Source organism: Heptranchias perlo, chromosome 3 (genome assembly GCF_035084215.1).
Source record: "Heptranchias perlo isolate sHepPer1 chromosome 3, sHepPer1.hap1, whole genome shotgun sequence".
In the NCBI taxonomy this organism is placed as follows: Eukaryota; Metazoa; Chordata; class Chondrichthyes; order Hexanchiformes; family Hexanchidae; genus Heptranchias; species Heptranchias perlo.
The window spans coordinates 60,390,310-60,408,870 of NC_090327.1; the positions used below are offsets into that span (position 1 = coordinate 60,390,310).

The window sequence follows — 18,561 nt, forward strand, 5'->3', positions numbered from 1 at the left end:
CCAATCCCGGTAGGCAAGAGTCTTGGCTATGTGAGTGCATGTTCCCAATCCATGCCTCCAGGTTAATGCCTTCCAGGCGCAGTCATCCCAAGTCTGAGTTTCCTCATCGCCTTTACGACGGGTGTCTGCTTTCGGCATGATGGCAGGACCTACACAATGCAGCTTGCAGCATGCTAGCTACCATGATGTTTTATACATCGACGTACAATGCCACATACCAGGTTTACTCATTGCTTAATCCAGGACCTCACGGGAAGAGTTCTGGCAAAGCCGTGAGACTGACTTCCCTTTCAGGGAAGTACTCAGTGACAGGTCAGGGGAGGCTAGAGTGCTCCCTCGATGCAGTCACTTCCTCTTTTTTTTATATTCGTTCATGGGATGTGGGCGTCGCTGGTGAGGCCAGCATTTATTGCCCATCCCTAATTGCCCTTGAGAAGGTGGTGGTGAGCTGCCTTCTTGAACCGCTGCTGTCCGTGTGTTGAAGGTTCTCCCACAGTGCTGTTAGGAAAGGAGTTCCAGGATTTTGACCCAGCAACAATGAAGGAACGGCGATATATTTCCAAGTCGGGATGGTGTGTGACTTGGAGTGAAACATGCAGGTGGTGTTGTTCCCATTTGCTTGCTGCTCTTGTCCTTGGCGAGTTGCTGCGGTGCATCCTGTGGATGGTACACACTGCAGCCATTGTGCGCTGGTGGTGAAGGGAGTGAATGTTTAGGATGGTGGATGGGGTGCCAATCAAGCGGGCTGCTTTGTCCTGGGTGGTGTCGAGCTTCTTGAGTGTGGTTGGAGTTGCACTCATCCAGGCAAGTGGAGAGTAGTCCATCACACTCCTGACTTGTGCCTTGTAGATGGTGGAAAGGCTTTGGGGAGTCAGGAGATGAGTCACTCGCCACAGAATACCCAGCCTCTGACCTGCTCTTGTAGCCACAGTATTTATATGGCTGGTCCAGTTCAGTTTCTGGTCAATAGTGACCCCCAGGATGTTGATGGTGGGGGATTCGGCGATGGTAATGCCGTTGAATGTCAAGGGGAGGTGGTTAGACTCTCTCTTGTTGGAGATGGTCATTGCCTGGCAGTTGTCTGGTGCGAATGTTACTTGCCTCTTATCAGCCCAAGCCTGGATGTTGTCCAGGTCTTGCTGCATGCTGGCTCGGACAGCTTCGGACTGAGGGGTTGCAAATGGAAGTGAACACTGCAATCATCAGCGAACATCCCCATTTCTGACCTTATGAGGGAAGGTCATTGATGAAGCAGCTGAAGATGGTTGGGCCGAGGACATTGCCTTGAGGCTGAGATGATTGGCCTCTAACAACCACTACCATCTTCCTTTGTGCTAGGTATGATTCCAGTCACTGGAGAGGTTTCCCCCGATTCCCATTGACTTCAATTTTACTCGGGCTCCTTGGTGCCACACTCGGTCAAATGCTGCCTTGACATCAAGGGCAGTCACTCTCACCTCACCTCTGGAATTCAGCTCTTTTGTCCATGTTTGGACCAAGGCTGTAATGAGGTCTGGAGCTGAGTGGTCCTGGCGGAACCCAAACTGAGCATTGGTGAGCAGGTTATTGGTGAGTAAGTGCCGCTTGATAGCACTGTCGACGACACCTTCCATCACTTTGCTGATGATTGAGAGTAGACTGATGGGGCGGTAATTGGCCGGATTGGATTTGTCCTGCTTTTTGTGGACAGGACATACCTGGGCAATTTTCCACATTGTGGGGTAGATGCCAGTGTTGTAGCTGTACTGGAACAGCTTGGCTAGAGGCGCAGCTAGTTCTGGAGCACAAGTCTTGAGCACAAGTCTTCAGCACTACAGCCGGGATGTTGTCGGGGCCCATATCCTTTGCTGTATCCAGTGCACTCAGCCGTTTCTTGATATCACGTGGAGTGAATCGAATTGGCTGAAGACTGGCTTCTGTGATGGTGGGGATATCAGGAGGAGGCCGAGATGGATCATCCACTCGGCACTTCTGGCTTAAGATGGTTGGAAACGCTTCAGCCTTGTCTTTTGCACTCACGTGCTGGACTCCACCATCATTGAGGATGGGGATGTTGACAGAGCCTCCTCCTCCCGTTAGTTGTTTAATTGTCCACCACCATTCACGACTGGATGTGGCAGGACTGCAGAGCTTTGATCTGATCCGTTGGTTGTGGAATTTCTTAGTTCTGTCTATAACACGTTGCTTCCGCTGTTTAGCATGCATGTAGTCCTGAGTTGTAGCTTCACCAGGTTAGCACCTCATTTTTAGGTACGCCTGGTGCTGCTTCTGGCATGCTCTTCTACACTCCTCATTGAACTAGGGTTGATCCCCTGGCTTGTTGGTAATGGTAGAGTGAGGAATATGCCGGGCCATGAGGTTACAGATTGTGCTGGAATACAAATCTGCTGCTGATGGCCCACAGCACCTCATGGATGCCCAGTTTTGAGCTGCTGTTCTGAATCTATCCCATTTAGGACTGTGATAATGCCACACAACACGTTGGATGGTGTCCTCCATGCGAAGTCGGGACTTCATCTCCATGAGGACTGTGCGGTGGGCACTCCTACCAATACTGTCATGGACAGATGCATTTGCGACAGGTAGATTGGTGAGGACGAGTTTTTCCCTCACCACCTGCCGCAGGCCCAGTCTAGCAGCTGTGTCCTTCAGGACTCGGCCAGTCGTGGTGCTACCGAGCCACTCTTGGTGATGAACATTGAAGTCTCCCACCCAGATTACATTCTGTGCCCTTGCTACCCTCAGTGCTTCCTCCAAGTTGTGTTCAACATGCAGGAGGACTGATTCATCAGCCGAGGGAGGGCAGTAGGTGGTAATCAGCAGGAGGTTTCCTTGCCCATGTTTGACCTGATGCCATGAGATTTCATGGGGTCCAGAGTCAATGTTGAGGACTCCCAGGGCCACTCCCTCCTGACTGTATATCACTGTACCGCCACCTCCGGTGGGACAGGACATACCCAAGGATGGTGATGGAAGAGTGTGGGACATTGGCTGAAAGGTATGATTCTGTGAGTGTGGCTATGTCAGGCTGTTGCTTGACTAGTCTGTGGGACAGCTCTCCCAATTTTGGCACAAGTCCCCAGATATTAGTGAGGAGGACTTTGCAGGGTCGACTGGGCTTGGTTTGCCTTTGTCGTGTCCGGTGCCTAGTGGTCCGATGCCGGGTGGCCCGTCCGGTTTTATTCTTATTGTGACTTTTTTTCGCGAGGTTGTGCAACTGAGTGGCTTGCTATGCCATTTCAGAGGGCAATTAAGAATCAACCACATTGCTGTGGGTCTGGAGTCGCACTTTGGTCAGACCGAGTAAGGACAGCAGGTTTCCTTCCCTAAAGGACATTAGTGAACCAGATGGGTTTTTACGACAATCCGGTAGTTTCATGACCACCATTACTGATATTAGTATTTTAATTCCAGATTTTATTTAATTAATTTTAAATTCCCCAGCTGCCGTGGCGGGATTTGAACTCATGACTCTGGATTACTCGTCCAGTAACATAACCACTATGCTACCGTACCACAACTATGCTGACATCTTAGTCCTGGATACTAAATGATTGTTAATGTGTTCCCAAAACAGGATAACACAACTACAGGGAATGCTGAAAGTATATTATCGACCCAGCAGGAGAAACTAATAAAGGTGTTGGGTTTTGAACATCGGTTTCTGGCTAACCGTGTATGTGACTCGCTTCTTGAAGTAATTGAAAGCCAAGGAGCAGCAGGCTGGGCAAGGCAAAATCTGAAAGTAGTTATACAGAGAGTGTACTGTCTTCCTGTTAAAGATGTTCTTCACAATCAACTGACCAAAAGCAACCAGTCTGATCTTTCTCTACCTTCAAATTTAGATCAACAAAATGCAAGGTAAGTCCTGGACTGAAATTTTGCAACCAAACTGTCTTTGTTTTCTCTTTTTTTTTATTGAGAAACCTAGGAGATGGGCCAGGGTTCTTAAAGCAGAAGGTTGAAAAGAGAAGGAGCAAAAACAAGGTAAATAAGGAATTGGTGAGTAGGTGGTGCCAAGCATGGGTTTTAGAAGCCCGAAGGTTGTAGGAGGAAGGGAAAATGAGGGAGGTAAGAGATTCCACACTTTTAAGGTCCTGCGAAAGAATGAGTTAGAGTCAGAGTCTGTAAGAGTCTTGATTTCAACATGCTCAGGATGCAGGGAGAATACAAACATCAAGTTCCTTGGCTCAGCAATACGAGCTGTCCTGGCATAAACAGATGGCAAAGCAGTCTGAAACAGCTATCCAGTTAGTTTCATTCTCCTGCCCTTTCCCCATATCCTTTTCATTTTTCCTCTTAAAATATTTATCCACTTCCCTTTTATTAGCTGTTATAGGTTCTCATTCCACCATTGTTTCTGGTAGGCCATTCCATGTCTTAACAAGACTCAAAGTAAAAAATATTCTCCTAAGGTGTCAGCCATGGCTCATTTGGCAGCACTCTTGCCTCTGAGTCGGAAGGTTGTGGGTTCAAGTCCCTCTCCAGAGACTTGAGCACAAGAATCCAGGCGGACACTCCAGTGCAGACCGAGGGAGTGCTGCAATGTCAGAGATGCTATCTTTCAGATGAGGTGTTAAACCAAGGCCCTGTTGTATCTCACAGGTGGGTGTAAAATATCCCATTGTACTAAAAAATTTCCGGTGTCCTGTCCAGCATTTATCCCTCAATCAACATAATTTCAAACCATCTCCCGCAAGATTATTTCATCTTTGCTGAGCACAAACAACAGTGACTACAGTTCAAAAGTACTTTGTTAGGTGTAAATGCTTTGGGAAGTCCTGAGGTTGTAAAAGGTGCTATATAAATGTAAGTCTTTCTTTTTGTGCTTTTGGTGATGATTTTAAATTTACATTGTCCAGTTACTGACTCACTGACCAGTGGAAATAGTTTTTCTCAATTTACCTTATTAAAACCCTCAATTTTGGGCTCTTCACTCAAAGTCTTATTCTGCCCACTAATGGAATATTGTAACCTTGTTTGGAAAGCTGGTTGGCCTACTCCAGTTCTCAAATTTTTGCAGGCTCTGCCTCACCAAAAATCCTCATACTGTCTCTCACCCCACTAATTGTGGATACTATTAATATTAGATCTGAAGAAGTGGAAACCAAGACCCACAGAGGTAAATGCTGTGACTCATTTGAAGGGAGGAGAGGCCTCTAATAGGCCCCCTACCATCCATCAAGAGAATTCTGGGCCGTTACCACCGCTATTCTGGGCCTGCTGCTCCCTTTCACAGGGTGGAATTCCGATGGGAACCTTGTCTCCACCTCCACTCCAGCATTTGCATGTAGCAGGTGGGAAAAGGACTTGTGTCTTGTGGGTGGTGGAGGGGGGGGGGGGGGGGGAGAAAAGTCGAGATCAGGATGGAGAGCCGGGAGTAGGCCTCACTGCCCCATTTACCTGCCGTTTTGGGACAGGTTAGTGGATGAAAATTGTGTCCAGATTTGGTAATGGCTCAAAACAGTTAAACCAAATGTCTGTCATTATTTCTCACCTCAGACTGAATTATGTTCAGTGTCTGAAAAGTGCCTGCTGTAGAAAATGAATTTGTATTTATTTCTGAAAAAGAAAGTGGAAGTTAGAAGATTAAAAAAACTCCAATGAAGTAAATGAATAAATTCTGGTTTGACAAGTGATGGCAGAGCAGGTGGTGTGTTGTAACTGCTGCACGTAGGAGTTGTTGGAGAGTAGCGTGATCCCCAGCAACCACATCTGCAGTAAGTGTCTGCCGCTCGAGGAACTTGAGCTAAGGGTTGTTGAACTGGAGTTCAAGCTGCAGACATTACAAAGCATCCAGGAGGAGGAGAGTTACCTGGACACTTTGATCCAGGAGGCAGTCACACCCCTTAGATTAGATAGTAGTTTAGATTTCTTCATTGGTCAGGGAGAGAAGGGTGTGACTGCGAGTCAGGCAGGAATGAGGACCCAGGATCGAGTGATGGAGGAGCCTCAGCCCTTGACCTTGTCCAAAAGTTATGAGATGCTTGCTACCTGTATGGATGAGAACAAAGACTGCAGGGAGGATGGGCAAACTGACCGTGGCACTGTGGTACAGGGGGCCATTCAAATAGAGGGAGTAAAAAGGAATGTGATAGTGTTAGGGGATAGTGTAGTCGGGGGGATAGACACTGTTAGCTGGAAAAGAACTTAGAATCATAGAAAGGTTTCAGCACGGAAGGAGGCCATTTGGCCCATCGAGTCCATGCCGGCTCTATGCAAGAGCAACCCAGCTAGTTCCACTCCTTGCCCTATCCCCGTAGCCCTGCAAATATTTTCCTGTTAAGTATTTATCCTGTTCTCTCTTGAAGGCCACGATTCAATCTGCCTCAACCATCCCCTCAGGCAGTGCATTCCAGATCCGAACCACTTGCTGTGTAAAAAAGTTTTTCCTCATGTCACCTATGGTTCTTTTGCCAAATACCTTAAATCTATATCCTCTGGTTCTTGATCCTTCCGCCAATGGGAACAGTTTCTCTCCAACTACCCAGTCTAGACCCTTAATGAATTTTAATACCTCTACCAAAGCTCCTCTCAATCTTCTCTGTTCCAAGGAGAACAACCCCAGCTTCTCCAGTCTATCCACGTAACTAAAGTCCCTCATTCCTGGAATCATTCCAGTAAATCTCTTCTGCACCCTCTCTAAGGACTTCACATCGTTCCTAAAGTGCGATGCCCAGAACTGGACATCATACTCCAGTTGTGGCCGAACCGGTGCTTTATTAAGGCTCATCATGACTTCCTTGCTTTTGTACTCTATGCCTCTAAAGCCCAGGATCCCGTATGCTTTTTTAACTGCCCTGCCACCTTCAATGATTTGTACATATACTCCCAGGTTTCTCTGTTCCTGTACCCTTTTTAGAATTGTGCCTTTTGTATTGCCTCTCCTCATTCTTCCTACCGAAATGTATCACCTCGCATTTTTCTGCATTGAATTTCATCTGCCACGTGTCCACCCATGCCACCAGCCTGTCTATATCCTCTTGAAATCTATCACTATCCTCCTCACTGTTCACCACATTTCCAAGTTTTGTGTCATCTGCAACTTTGGAAATTGTGCCCTGTACACCCAAGTCCAAGTCATTAATATATATCAAGAAAAGTAGTGGTTCTCGTACTGACACCTGGGGAACACCACCACACATCTCCCTCCAGTCTGAAAAACAACCGTTCACTACTCTCTGTTTCCTGTATCCACGCTGCTACTGCCCTTTTTATTCCATGGGCTTCCATCTTGATGACAAGCCTATCATGCGGCACTTTATCAAATGCCTTTTGAAAGTCTATATACACCTCATCAACTGCATTGCCCTCATCTACCCCCTCTGTTACCTCATTAAAAAACTCTATCAAGTTGGTTAAACACAATTTGCCTTTAACAAATCCATGCTGGCTTTTTCTAATCAATCCACACTTGTCCAAGTGACTTCTAATTCTGTCCCGGATTATTGTTTCTAAAAGTTTCCCCACCACCGAGGTTAAACTGACTGGCCTATAGTTGTTGGGTTTATCCTTACACCCTTTTTTGAACAAGGGTGTAACATTTGCAATTCTCTAGTCCTCTGGCACCACCCTCATATCTAAGGATGTTTGGAAAATTATGGCCAGTACCTCCGCAATTTCGACCCGTACTTCCCTCAGCAACCTAGGATGCAACCCATCCGGACCCGATGACTTATCTACTTTAAGTACAGCTAACCTTTCCAGTACCTCCTCTTTATCAATTTTTAGACCATCCAGTATCTCACGTACATATTCTTTACTGAGACTCTGGCAGCATCTTCTTCCTTGGTAAAGACAGATGCAAAGTACTCATTTGGTACCTCGGCCATGCCCTCTGCCTCCATGGGTAGATCTTTTTGGTCCCAAATCGGCCCCACCCCTCCTACTACCTGTTTACTGTTTACATGCCTATAGAAGACTTTTGGATTCCCTTTTATGTTGGCTGCCAGTCTATTCTCATACTCTCTCCTTCCTCCTCTTATTTCCTTTTTCACTTCCCCTCTGAACTTTCTATATTCAGCCTGGTTCTCCCTTGTGTTATCAACCTGACATCTGTCACTCGCACCTTTTTTCAGCACCATCTTTCTCTGTATCTCTTTTGTCATCCATGGAGCTCTGGCTTTAGTTGCCCTACCTTTGCCCCACATGGTAATGTACCTAGACTGTACCCAAACTATCTCCTCCTTAAAGGCTGCCCATTGTTCATTTACAGTTTTGCCTGCCAGTCTTTGATTCCAACTTACCCTAGCCAGATCTGTTCTCATCCCACTGAAATTGGCCCTCCTCCATGTCCTTTCCAAAGCTATTCTAAATCTTATGATATGACCGCTGTTCCCTAAATGCTCCCCCACTGACACTTGCTCCACTTGGCCTGCCTCATTCCCCAGAACCAAACCCAGCAATGCCTCCTTCCTCATTGGGCTGGAAACGTACTGGTCAAGAAAGTTCTCCTGAACACACTTCAGAAATTCCTCCCCCCGCTTTGCCCCTTATTATTACTATCCCAATCCAAATTAGGATAGGTGAAGCCCCCTGTTATCACTACTGTATGGCTTTTGCACCATTCTGTAGTTTCCCTGCAAATTTGCTCCTTTAAATCCTTCCCACTAGTTGGGCTATAGAATACACCCCGTGGTATAATGGCAAATTGGAGGATCTAGTTGTCATTGTCCATGTTGGAGCAACGAAATAGGTAGAACTAAGTAATGGGGTTCTGCTGACACAGTTTGAAAAGCTAGGGTCTAAATTAATAAGCAGAACCTCAAAGGTAATCATCTCTGGATTACTACCTGAGCCATGTACAAATTAGCATAGGGACAAACAGATTAGAGAGTTAAATGCGTGGCTCAAAGCGTGGTGTGGGAGACAGGGGTTTCGATTCATGGGGCACTAGCACCAGCACTGGGAAAAGAGGGAGCTGTTCCGTTGGGATGGGCTCCACTTAAACCGGGCTGGGACCAGTGTCCTGGTAAATCGAATAACCAGGGCTGTAGATAGAGCTTCAAACTAATAAGGGGGGCGGGGGGGGGGGGTGGTGGTGGAGAAAGAAAGTCAAGTGAAGGGAAATTTAGAAATCTAATGAGAAAAATCAAGGCAACAGAGCAGTGTAGGTGATTTGGGTCAAGGTAAGTGGCATGTGGCAGGAAGGGACAGAGAGTTTACCGATATAAGTGCATCAACAAGTAAGGTCAAAGCTGGAAAAAAATGGCTAAAAAGTCAAAATTAAAGGCTCTTTATCTGAATGCATGGAGCATTTGTAACAAGATAGATGAATTAGTTGCACAAATAGGGATAAATGAGTTTGATCTAATAGCCATTACAGAGACATGGTTGCAAAGTGACCAAGATTGGGAACTAAATATTCCAGGGTACATGACGTATAGAAAAGACAGGCAAAATGGAAAATGAGGGGGTGTTACCGTAATAATAAAGGATGACATAAGGACAGCGGTGAGAGAGGATTTTGGCTCAGAAGCTGTGGAAGTAGAATCAGTATGGGTGGAAATAAGAAATAACAAGGGGCAGAAAACACTGGTGGGAGTAGTTTATAGGCCCCCTAAGAGTAGCAGTACAGTTAGACAGAGTTATTAATCATGAAATAATAGGAGCTTGTAACAAAGTTAATGCAGTAGAAGCTTGTAACAAAGTTAAAGCAGTAATCACGGGGGACTTCAATCTTCATATCGACTGGGCAAATCAAATTGGCAAAGGTAGTTTGAAGGGCGAGTTGATGGAAGGCATTTCAGACGGTTTCCTAGAGCAATATGTCATGGAACCAACCAGGGAACAGGCTATTTTAGATCTTGTATTGTGTAATGAGACAGGATTAATTAGTAATCTCACAGTAAGGGATCCTCTGGGGAAGAGTGATAATAATCTGATAGAATTTCACATTGAGTTTGAGAGTGATGTACTTAAGTCTGAAACTAGAGTCTTAAACTTAAATAAAGCCAAGTACATAGGTATGAAGGGCGAGTTGGCAAAGGTAGATTGGGAAATTAAGTTAAAGGGTTTGACAGTTGAAAAGCAATGGCAAACATTTAAAGAAATATTTCAAAATTCTCAACAAATATACATTCCATTGAGAAATAAGAACTCCACGGGAAAAGTGATCCACTTAAAGAAGTTAAGGATAGTATTAGATTAAAAGAAGAGGCCTATAATGTTGCCAAGAAGAGTAGTAAGCCTGAGGATTGGGAGTGTTTTTGAATCCAGCAAATGACGACCAAAAAATTGATGATAAGGGAGAAAATAGAATATGAAAGTAAACTAGTAATAAATATAAAAATGGATTGTAAGAGCTTATACGAGTATGTAAAAAGGAAGAGTGTAGCAGAAGTAAACGTTGGTTCCCTAGAGGCTGAGACAGGAGAAATTATAATGGGGAATCAGGAGGTGGCAGATGCGTTAAACAAATATTTAGTATCTGTCTTTACAGTAGAAGACACAAAAAGCGTACCAGAAATAGTGGGGAACCAGGGGGATAATGAGAGTGAGGAACAGTAAATTATGGGTACGGTAGCATAGTGGTTATGTTACTGGACGAGTAATCCAGAGTCATGAGTTCAAATCCCGCCACGGCAGCTGGGGAATTTAAATTGAATTAATCAAATAAAATCTGGAATTAAAAAAGAACTAGTATCCGTAATGGTGGCCATGAAACTACCGGATTGTCGTAAAAACCATCTGGTTCACTAATGTCCTTCAGGGAAGGAAACCTGCCGCCCTTACTTGGTCTGGCCTATATGTGACTCCAGACCCACAGCAATGTGGTTGATTCTTAATCGTCCTCTGAAATGGCCTAGCAAGCCACTCAGTTATACAATCTCGCTAAAAAAAGTCATAAGAAGAATAAAATCGGACAGACCACCCGGCATCGGACCCCACTAGGCACCGGACACGACAGGCAAACCAAGCCCAGTCGACCCTGCAAAGTCCTCCTCGCTAACATCTGGGGATTTGTGCGAAAATTGGGAGAGCTATCCCACAGACTAGTCAAGCAACAGCCTGACATAGCCATATTCTCAGAATCATACCTTTCAGCCAAAGTCCCAGACTCTTCCATCACCATCCCTGGGTCTGTCCTGCCTCTCGGACAGGACACCAGAGGTGGCGGTACAGTGATATACAGTCAGGAGGGAGTGGCCCTGGGACTCCTCAACATGACTCCAGACCCCATGAAATCTCATGGCATCAGGTCAAACATGGGCAAGGAAATCTTCTGCTGTTTAACACTTACTGCCCTCCCTCAGCTGATGAATCAGTCCTCCTCCATGTTGAGCACCACTTGGAGGAAGCACTGAGGGCAGCAAAGGCACAGAATTTACTCTGGGTGGGGGACTTCAATGTCCATCACCAAGAGTGGCTCGGTAGCACCACTACTGACTTAGCTGGCCGAGTCCTGAAGGACATAGCTGCCAGAGTGGGCCTACTTGACCTCATCCTCACCAATTTACCTGTTGCAGATGCATTTGTCCATGACAGTATTGGTAGGAGAGACCACCGCACAGTCCTTGTGGAGACAAAGCCCCGTCTTCACACTGAGGACACCATCCAACTTGTTGTATGGCACCACCGTGCTCAATGGATAGATTCAGAACAGATCCAGCAGCTCAAAACTGGGCATCCATGAAGCACTGTGGCCCGGCATATTCCTCACTCTACCATTACCAGCAAGCCAGGGGATCAACCCTGGTTCAATGAGGAGTGTAGAAGAGCATGCCAGGAGCAACACCAGGCGTACCTAAAAATGAGGTGCCAACTTGGTGAAGCTACAACACATGATTACATGCATGCTAAACAGCGGAAGCAACATGCTATAGATAGGGCTAAGCAATTCCACAACCAACGGATCAGATCAAAGCTCTGCAGTCCTGCCATATCCAGTCGTGAATGGTGGTGAACAATTAAACAACTAACGGGAGGCGGAGGTTCTGTGAGCATCCCCATCCTCAATGATGCCAGAGTCCAGCACGTGCGTGCAAAAGACAAGGCTGAAGCGTTTCCAACCATCTTAAGCCAGAAATGCCGAGTGGATGATCCATCTCGGCCTCCTCCTGATATCCCCAGCATCACAGAAGCCAGTTTTCAGCCAATTGGATTCACTCCACGTGATATCAAGAAACGGCTGAGTGCACTGGATACAGCAAAGGCTATGGGCCTCGACAACATCCCGGCTGTAGTGCTGAAGACTTGTGCTCCGGAACTAGCCGTGCCTCTAGCCAAACTGTTCCAGTACAGCTACAACACTGGCATCTACCCCACAATGTGGAAAATTGCCCAGGTATGTCCTGTTCACAAAAAGCAGGACAAATCCAATCCGACCAATTACCGCCCCATCAGTCTACTCTCAATCATCAGCATAATTATGGAAGTTGTTGTCGACAGTGCAATCAAGCGGTACTTACTCACCAATAACCTGCTCACCGATGCTCAGTTTGGGTTCCGCCAGGACCTCATTACAGCCTTTGTCCAAACATGGACAAAAGAGCTGAATTCCAGAGGTGAGGTGAGAGTTACTGCCCTTGACACCAAGGCAGCATTTGACCGAGTGTGGCACCAAGGAGCCCTAGTAAAATTGAAGTCAGTGGGAATCAGGGGGAAAGCTCTCCAGTGGCTGGAATCATACCTAGCACAAAGGAAGATGATAGTGGTTGTTGGAGGCCAATCATCTCAGCCCCAGGGCATTGCTGCAGGAGTTCCTCAGGGCAGTGTCCTAGGCCCAACATCTTCAGCTGCTTCATCAATGACCTTCCCTCCATCATAAGGTCAGAAACAGGGATGTTCGCTGATGATCGCGCAGTGTTCAGTTGCGCATGTTCCCCTCGAAGTCACACACCATCCCGACTTGGTAATCTGGAAGGCAAACGGAATATTGGCCTTTATTTCTCGGGGGATGGAGTATAAAAGCAGGAAAGTCATGCTACAACTGTACGAGGTGCTTGTGAGACCACACCTGGAGTGCTGCGTACAGTTCTGGTGCCCTTATTTATGGAAGGACATACTTGCATTGGTGGCAGTTCAGAGAAGGTTCATAACGTTGATTCCAGGTATGGAAGGGTTGTCTTATGAGGATAGATTGAACTGGTTGGGTCTATACTCATTGGAGTTTAGAAAAGCGAGAGAAGAGCTTATTGAAACATACAAGATTCTGAGGGGACTCGATAGGGTAGATGCTGAGAGGATGTTAGCCCTCATGGGGGAATCTAAAACTAGGGGACAGTCTCAGAATAAGGGTCGCCCGCTTAAGAAGGAAATGAGGAGGAATTTCTTCTTCCCGAGAGTCGTGAATCTTTGGAATTCTTTACCCCAAAAAGCTGTGGAGGCTGAGTCATTGAATACATTCAAGGCTGAGTTAGACAAATTTTTGATCAGCAAGGGAGTCAAAGGATAGGGGAAAAAGGCGGGAAAGTGGAGTTGAGGTAAAAATCAGATTAGCCATGATCTCATTGAATGGCAGAGCAGGCTTGAGGGGCCGAATTGCCTACTCCTGCTCCTATCTCTTATGGTCTCTTATATCGCTGTTCCATCATCGTCGCTGGGTCAAAATCCTGGAACTCCCTACCTAACAGCACTGTGGGAGAACCTTCACCACACGGACTGCAGCGGTTCAAGAAGGTGGCTCACCATCATCTTCTCAAGGGCAATTGGAGATGGGCAATAAATGCTGACCTTGCCAGCAACACCCACATCCCAGGTAAGAATTTTAAAAAAAGTTCCCTGTCCCTTTCGAGTGTGTGGTATATTCTCAGGACAACTTCCACCATGGATACAGTATGCTTTTCCCAAACTATTCTGGCAGAAGGTATGCACAGTGAGGCTTGATGTGATATTCTAAAGTGCTTGCTTCTGCACCATCATGTGGAACATGTGATCCTAAAAACACAATACATTCTCAGCTGATTGAACAGCATCCTCATGTCTGCACTTCCCTGCGTCCGTGTGCCATCCATTGGGTCATTGTTCCAGCAGCTAAGCAAGCGCCTCAATCATGGTGTCTGATGCAGGGACTGCACGCCAGCTGCTCCTATTTGTAAGTTATTTGTACTGGAAAAGCATCTCACATTCGCTCATTAATACTCATGCTCATCCTCACGTACACTCAGTAACTAACTGTGAGGACAACATTATTCATGTATTCTGGTTAAATTAATCTGCCCCTTACTGTACTCCATTGTTTCAGATCTCCTTCCCTTCCCTTTCATCTGTCTATCTGCTAGAGTTGGAGAGTTGTGGCCAGACTATCCACCAGGCTTATGACAACTGTAGCATCACAATAGTTGCTAGCATTTTAAGTCAGATCTCTCTATGCTTCCTCATTGTTCAGATCTTCCGAGGGAGATGCTAAGAACATAAGAGTTGCTGTAGTTACATTTCAACATTCTGTTTCAGTCCCAAAGGTCAATGCTTTTCTTGCCTATAGAACTATCACCCACGTCGAGCTCTTCGCCCTTGCATGCTTAAGTTCAATCAAGAGATTGGATCATCACTTATTGCATGTGAAAGCTGTGGGCTTATTCTGTGGTACTTTTTGCCCTTATTATGGTTGCCTGTAGCTGTACAGATCGTTGGGGTGGGAACGAGCCTATCTTGCTAGTCACCTTTCACCTGTCAATCAACCATTCAATCTTCATTTTTAAAGTAAAGCTTGGAGAAAGATAACCAAAAGGAAAAATCTTTACAAGAATGCAAGCCTACCTGTATCCTACTAATATTTGTTTTTATTGGGCCTGTTGTAGAATTGGCATTACATTTTTTGCTTTACAACTGTAAAAATAAAACTATTCTGGACTCCCTTACTTCAAATGTGCAATGCTTTTTGTATGGTGACAACTCCACAGTAATACACTGCATAAATACTCCTTGGTATTTTCCCAAAGACCAAAAGGGGCTGCTCTTTCAAAACTGAGATGAGGAGAAACTTCTTCACTCAGAGGGTAGTAGGTCTGTGGAATTTGCTGCCCCAGGAAGCTGTGGAAGCGACATCATTAAATAAATTTAAAACAGAAATCGACATTTTCCTAGAAGTAAAGGGAATTAGGGGTTACGGGGAGCGGGCAGGAAATTGGACATGAATTTAGATTTGAGGTTAGGATCAGATCAGCCATGATCTTATTGAATGGCGGAGCAGGCTCGAGGGGCCGATTGGCCTACTCCTGCTCCTATTTCTTATGTTCTTAAAACATATTGTGACCCTCACCCCATCCCAAATTGATAAATCTCCAAGCTACGGCGCATCTGGGCCCTGAAAGTCCTTCGGGGGTCTTCCGGTCTCCAGTCCTAACTATGGAAGAAGATCAGTTGAACCCACCATGAAATGGCAGAGACCAGTTACCACTGTTTTCAAGGATTTTTTCCACACCATAAGGGGTGAAACCTATGCCTGGCAATTTACAAGGCAAATGTCGTCAGTGGGCGGAGCCAAGGATTAGGATTCACGCTTGCCTAGCTCAGTCAGGCCTGGATTATCTTTGGATACTGATAGCCCAAGCATCCACCAGATGGGCAAAAGTGAGTCCCACTTTGGGCAGGGGATCCAGGCCTTCACCTCTGAAGAAAGATCACATTTTTTTAAAAAACAATTTTGATGGGCCCTCTTACACAGGTTTACTGGTTCATGAATGTCCCTCAGGGATGGCAGTTAACCACCCCTACTTGGTCTGGGCTACACAGCACCCCAATTCCACACTATGTGGTTGACTCATAACACCCTCTGAAGTAGCCTAGCCAGCCACTCAGTTGTAAATATTTGCTAGCTAGTTCAAAAATAAGAAGATTGAATGGACCTATCAGCAATGACCCAGGCATTGTATCCCCTCCAAGTCACACACCATCCTGACTTGGACATGTATTGCCGCTCCTTCATCATCACTCTATCCTTATCTGGGAATTCCCTACCTAACACCATCACTGCAATGACTACAGCAGTTCAAGGGAAATGCCACCACCACCTTCCCAGGGCAATTAGCAGTGGGTAATAAATGCAGCCATGCCAGCATTGCCCACATTCCAAGAACAAATAATAAAAAATGTAAACTCTGGTCATGTGTCATCTTGGGTAAAGCTGTATGGAGTTTTGGATACATTTTTCTTGCATTAACTTGTGGGTAAATTGTCTTTAAGATTCATAAAAGTTTTATTTGTTGTTATAAGCTCTTGACTGTGAGGGGGCTTTTGTCATTGCAATTATTTCCTCATGGGGGTACTTCCAGAAATTTCATTCATAAAGGAGAAGGAAGAGGAATTAGCAAACACATCTGCAGCTGGGTGGAGAGCAAATAGGAGGATGTGTGCTCAGAGAAATACTTACTCTCCCAACAGAGTTTATAGGCCCAGGATAACATGCCTGTAGTTCTCAGGAACAATGTATAAAGAGGATAAAGAAACTTCCTTTTTTAGGGGAGGCAAATAAAGTTGAATCACATCATGCAAGAAGCACTGCAGCCAACTGCTAGAGCTTGCTCAACACTGTCTGTTGCAGTCAAGATTGCAGCCCTTAACTTCGTTATCTCTGGCTTCTTCCAGGCTGCCACAATGGATATCAACAACATCAGTCAATCTGCTTGTATGCAGGTGACTGATGCCTTGTTTGCTAGAGAGAATAGATTCACCACTTTCCTCATTGACATCCAGAAGCAGCGGGATAGGGCTCTGGGGTTCGCACAGATTGTAGGATTCTCTCAAGTCCAAGACACTATTGAGCAACTTTAAAATTGAGCTGCCCATCAATGATGGACCTGGTATTCCTTGAATTAGGCGCTTGTGTTTGCCCAAGCTGTTTGTTCATAATATTTTTTTTTAATGATTTGTTTTCTTTTTAAAGTAAAATCCATACTTTCTGATTCATGCAATTCAATCTCCTTGATTTGGAAGCTAGAACATTTGAATTATCAGATAATTTGAATTCATTGACTTTCGATTAAGAGGAACAGACTGTAGTGGACCCCCTTTGAAAAGCTGGTTTGCAGGTAGAAAATTGTATATAAAAAAGGGCAAGTAAGATCCTGGATTTTATATATGTGAACAATGAATACGAAAGGAAGGAGGTGATAAATCTGTACAAAACATTGATTAAACCACGGTTGGAGCACTGTATAGAGTTTAGGGCATTCCATTATAGAAAGAATATTGGAGCAATGGAAAATATACAATATAGATTCACTATGATTATAACAGGGATGAAGATACAGTTAAGAGACACAAAGGAGGTTAAGGGAGATGATGTAATAGAAGTGTTTTTAAAAAAAAAATGTTTCTGAAGTTTTGAGAAAGTAAATAGTGAGATATTTTCTACTGATCAATTAATTATTAGCAAGTAGGCACAAACTTGGAAATTAGTACTAGGAGCATAAAGGTGGAGGTTAGAAGGAATGTTTTCATGTAAAAGCTCGTTAGAATTTAGAAAGCTTTACTACAGTTGGCAATTAAAACCGAGACAATCACAAGGCTTAGGAAGGAACTGATAAACACTTGAAGAAAAATATTAAAGGCAGCAAGGAAATGGGATTAAAATAGTTAGGTCTGATAGGGAAGCTAGCACTGGCACAAACATGATTTGTCAAATGGCCTCCCACCTGTACCAAAATTGCTATGATTCTACTTTGCAGGTTGATTTAATAATAAACATTGTACAGCCTCCATTGTAACTAAATCTTGTGCTGTAGCTACAATATACAAAATAAGTTGTTTTATTTATGACAGATTTGAAGCAAATGCACCATTTTATCTTGTTGTTTCCTTGTATGCAATTTAGTTTATTCATTCCAATAATTACAATGCCTTAGTGTTTTGGTATAATACTGTATCCTGATGCCATTTTCCAGGTTCCAAGCTTTGTTTGTTTTCTTCGATATCAGGCTTCCTTATTCAAAGTCACTGAATTCAAATGCAGTCTTCAACATCATTCTCACTCCCTAGTTCACCACAGCCCTTCTCACCTTCTTGTTGCAATTTTCAATCACTTTCCAGCCTGTCTCCCTACCCCACCAAAGACTTGCCTGACTCATCCTTCCGCTCCAGTCTTCCGCCCCCACCAGACAGTCTGTCTCATCTTCTGGGTTTGATCTTATTGCTTTAAAGTTAATAGTGGTTGCAGCTTCAGTATAAAGAAAACTAAAATAATGCTTTTTAAAGGGGAACAATGACTTACATTTTTTGAAAGGTTTCAGGGAATTTTCTGGACTTCACTGTTTCTAAAAGAAAAACATATTTGAAATTGTACTTTTTTGCAAAAAGGCTGAATTTTAGAGATTTTTGGAAATACCATTCTACTTCTCAGTTACTTTATAGTTTTATGCAAGATCATAGATTATGCAGTTTTAATATTAAACAGCAATTTTTAAAATTACAGTAGATTTTATAATCTTCTAAAACATTTTTCTGCTCATGTTTTAACTAGGGAAAGTACCTAAGTCCCTGTGGCAGCAAAACAGGAAGTTATAAGTTAGATATGTTATTGTGTCTTGCTTTATTAATAATATCATACGGCCACATTATTTTCAATGATACAAGGAATCCACAGTTATGAGTTCAGTGGAGTTGGAAAGATTCTGGTCTTTG

At 44.6% G+C, this 18,561-nt stretch overlaps 1 protein-coding gene across 3 annotated transcripts in view; it reads left to right on the forward strand.

The window, feature by feature from the left end:
* spidr (scaffold protein involved in DNA repair) overlaps positions 1–18,561 on the forward strand; it is a 316,427-nt gene that overhangs the window by 204,405 nt on the left and 93,461 nt on the right. For all 3 annotated transcript variants that reach the window (XM_067979905.1, XM_067979906.1, XM_067979908.1), the window contains one exon: positions 3,578–3,861. In XM_067979905.1, coding sequence (XP_067836006.1) covers positions 3,578–3,861 — 284 coding nt within the window. The remainder of the gene's footprint in view (positions 1–3,577; positions 3,862–18,561) is intronic.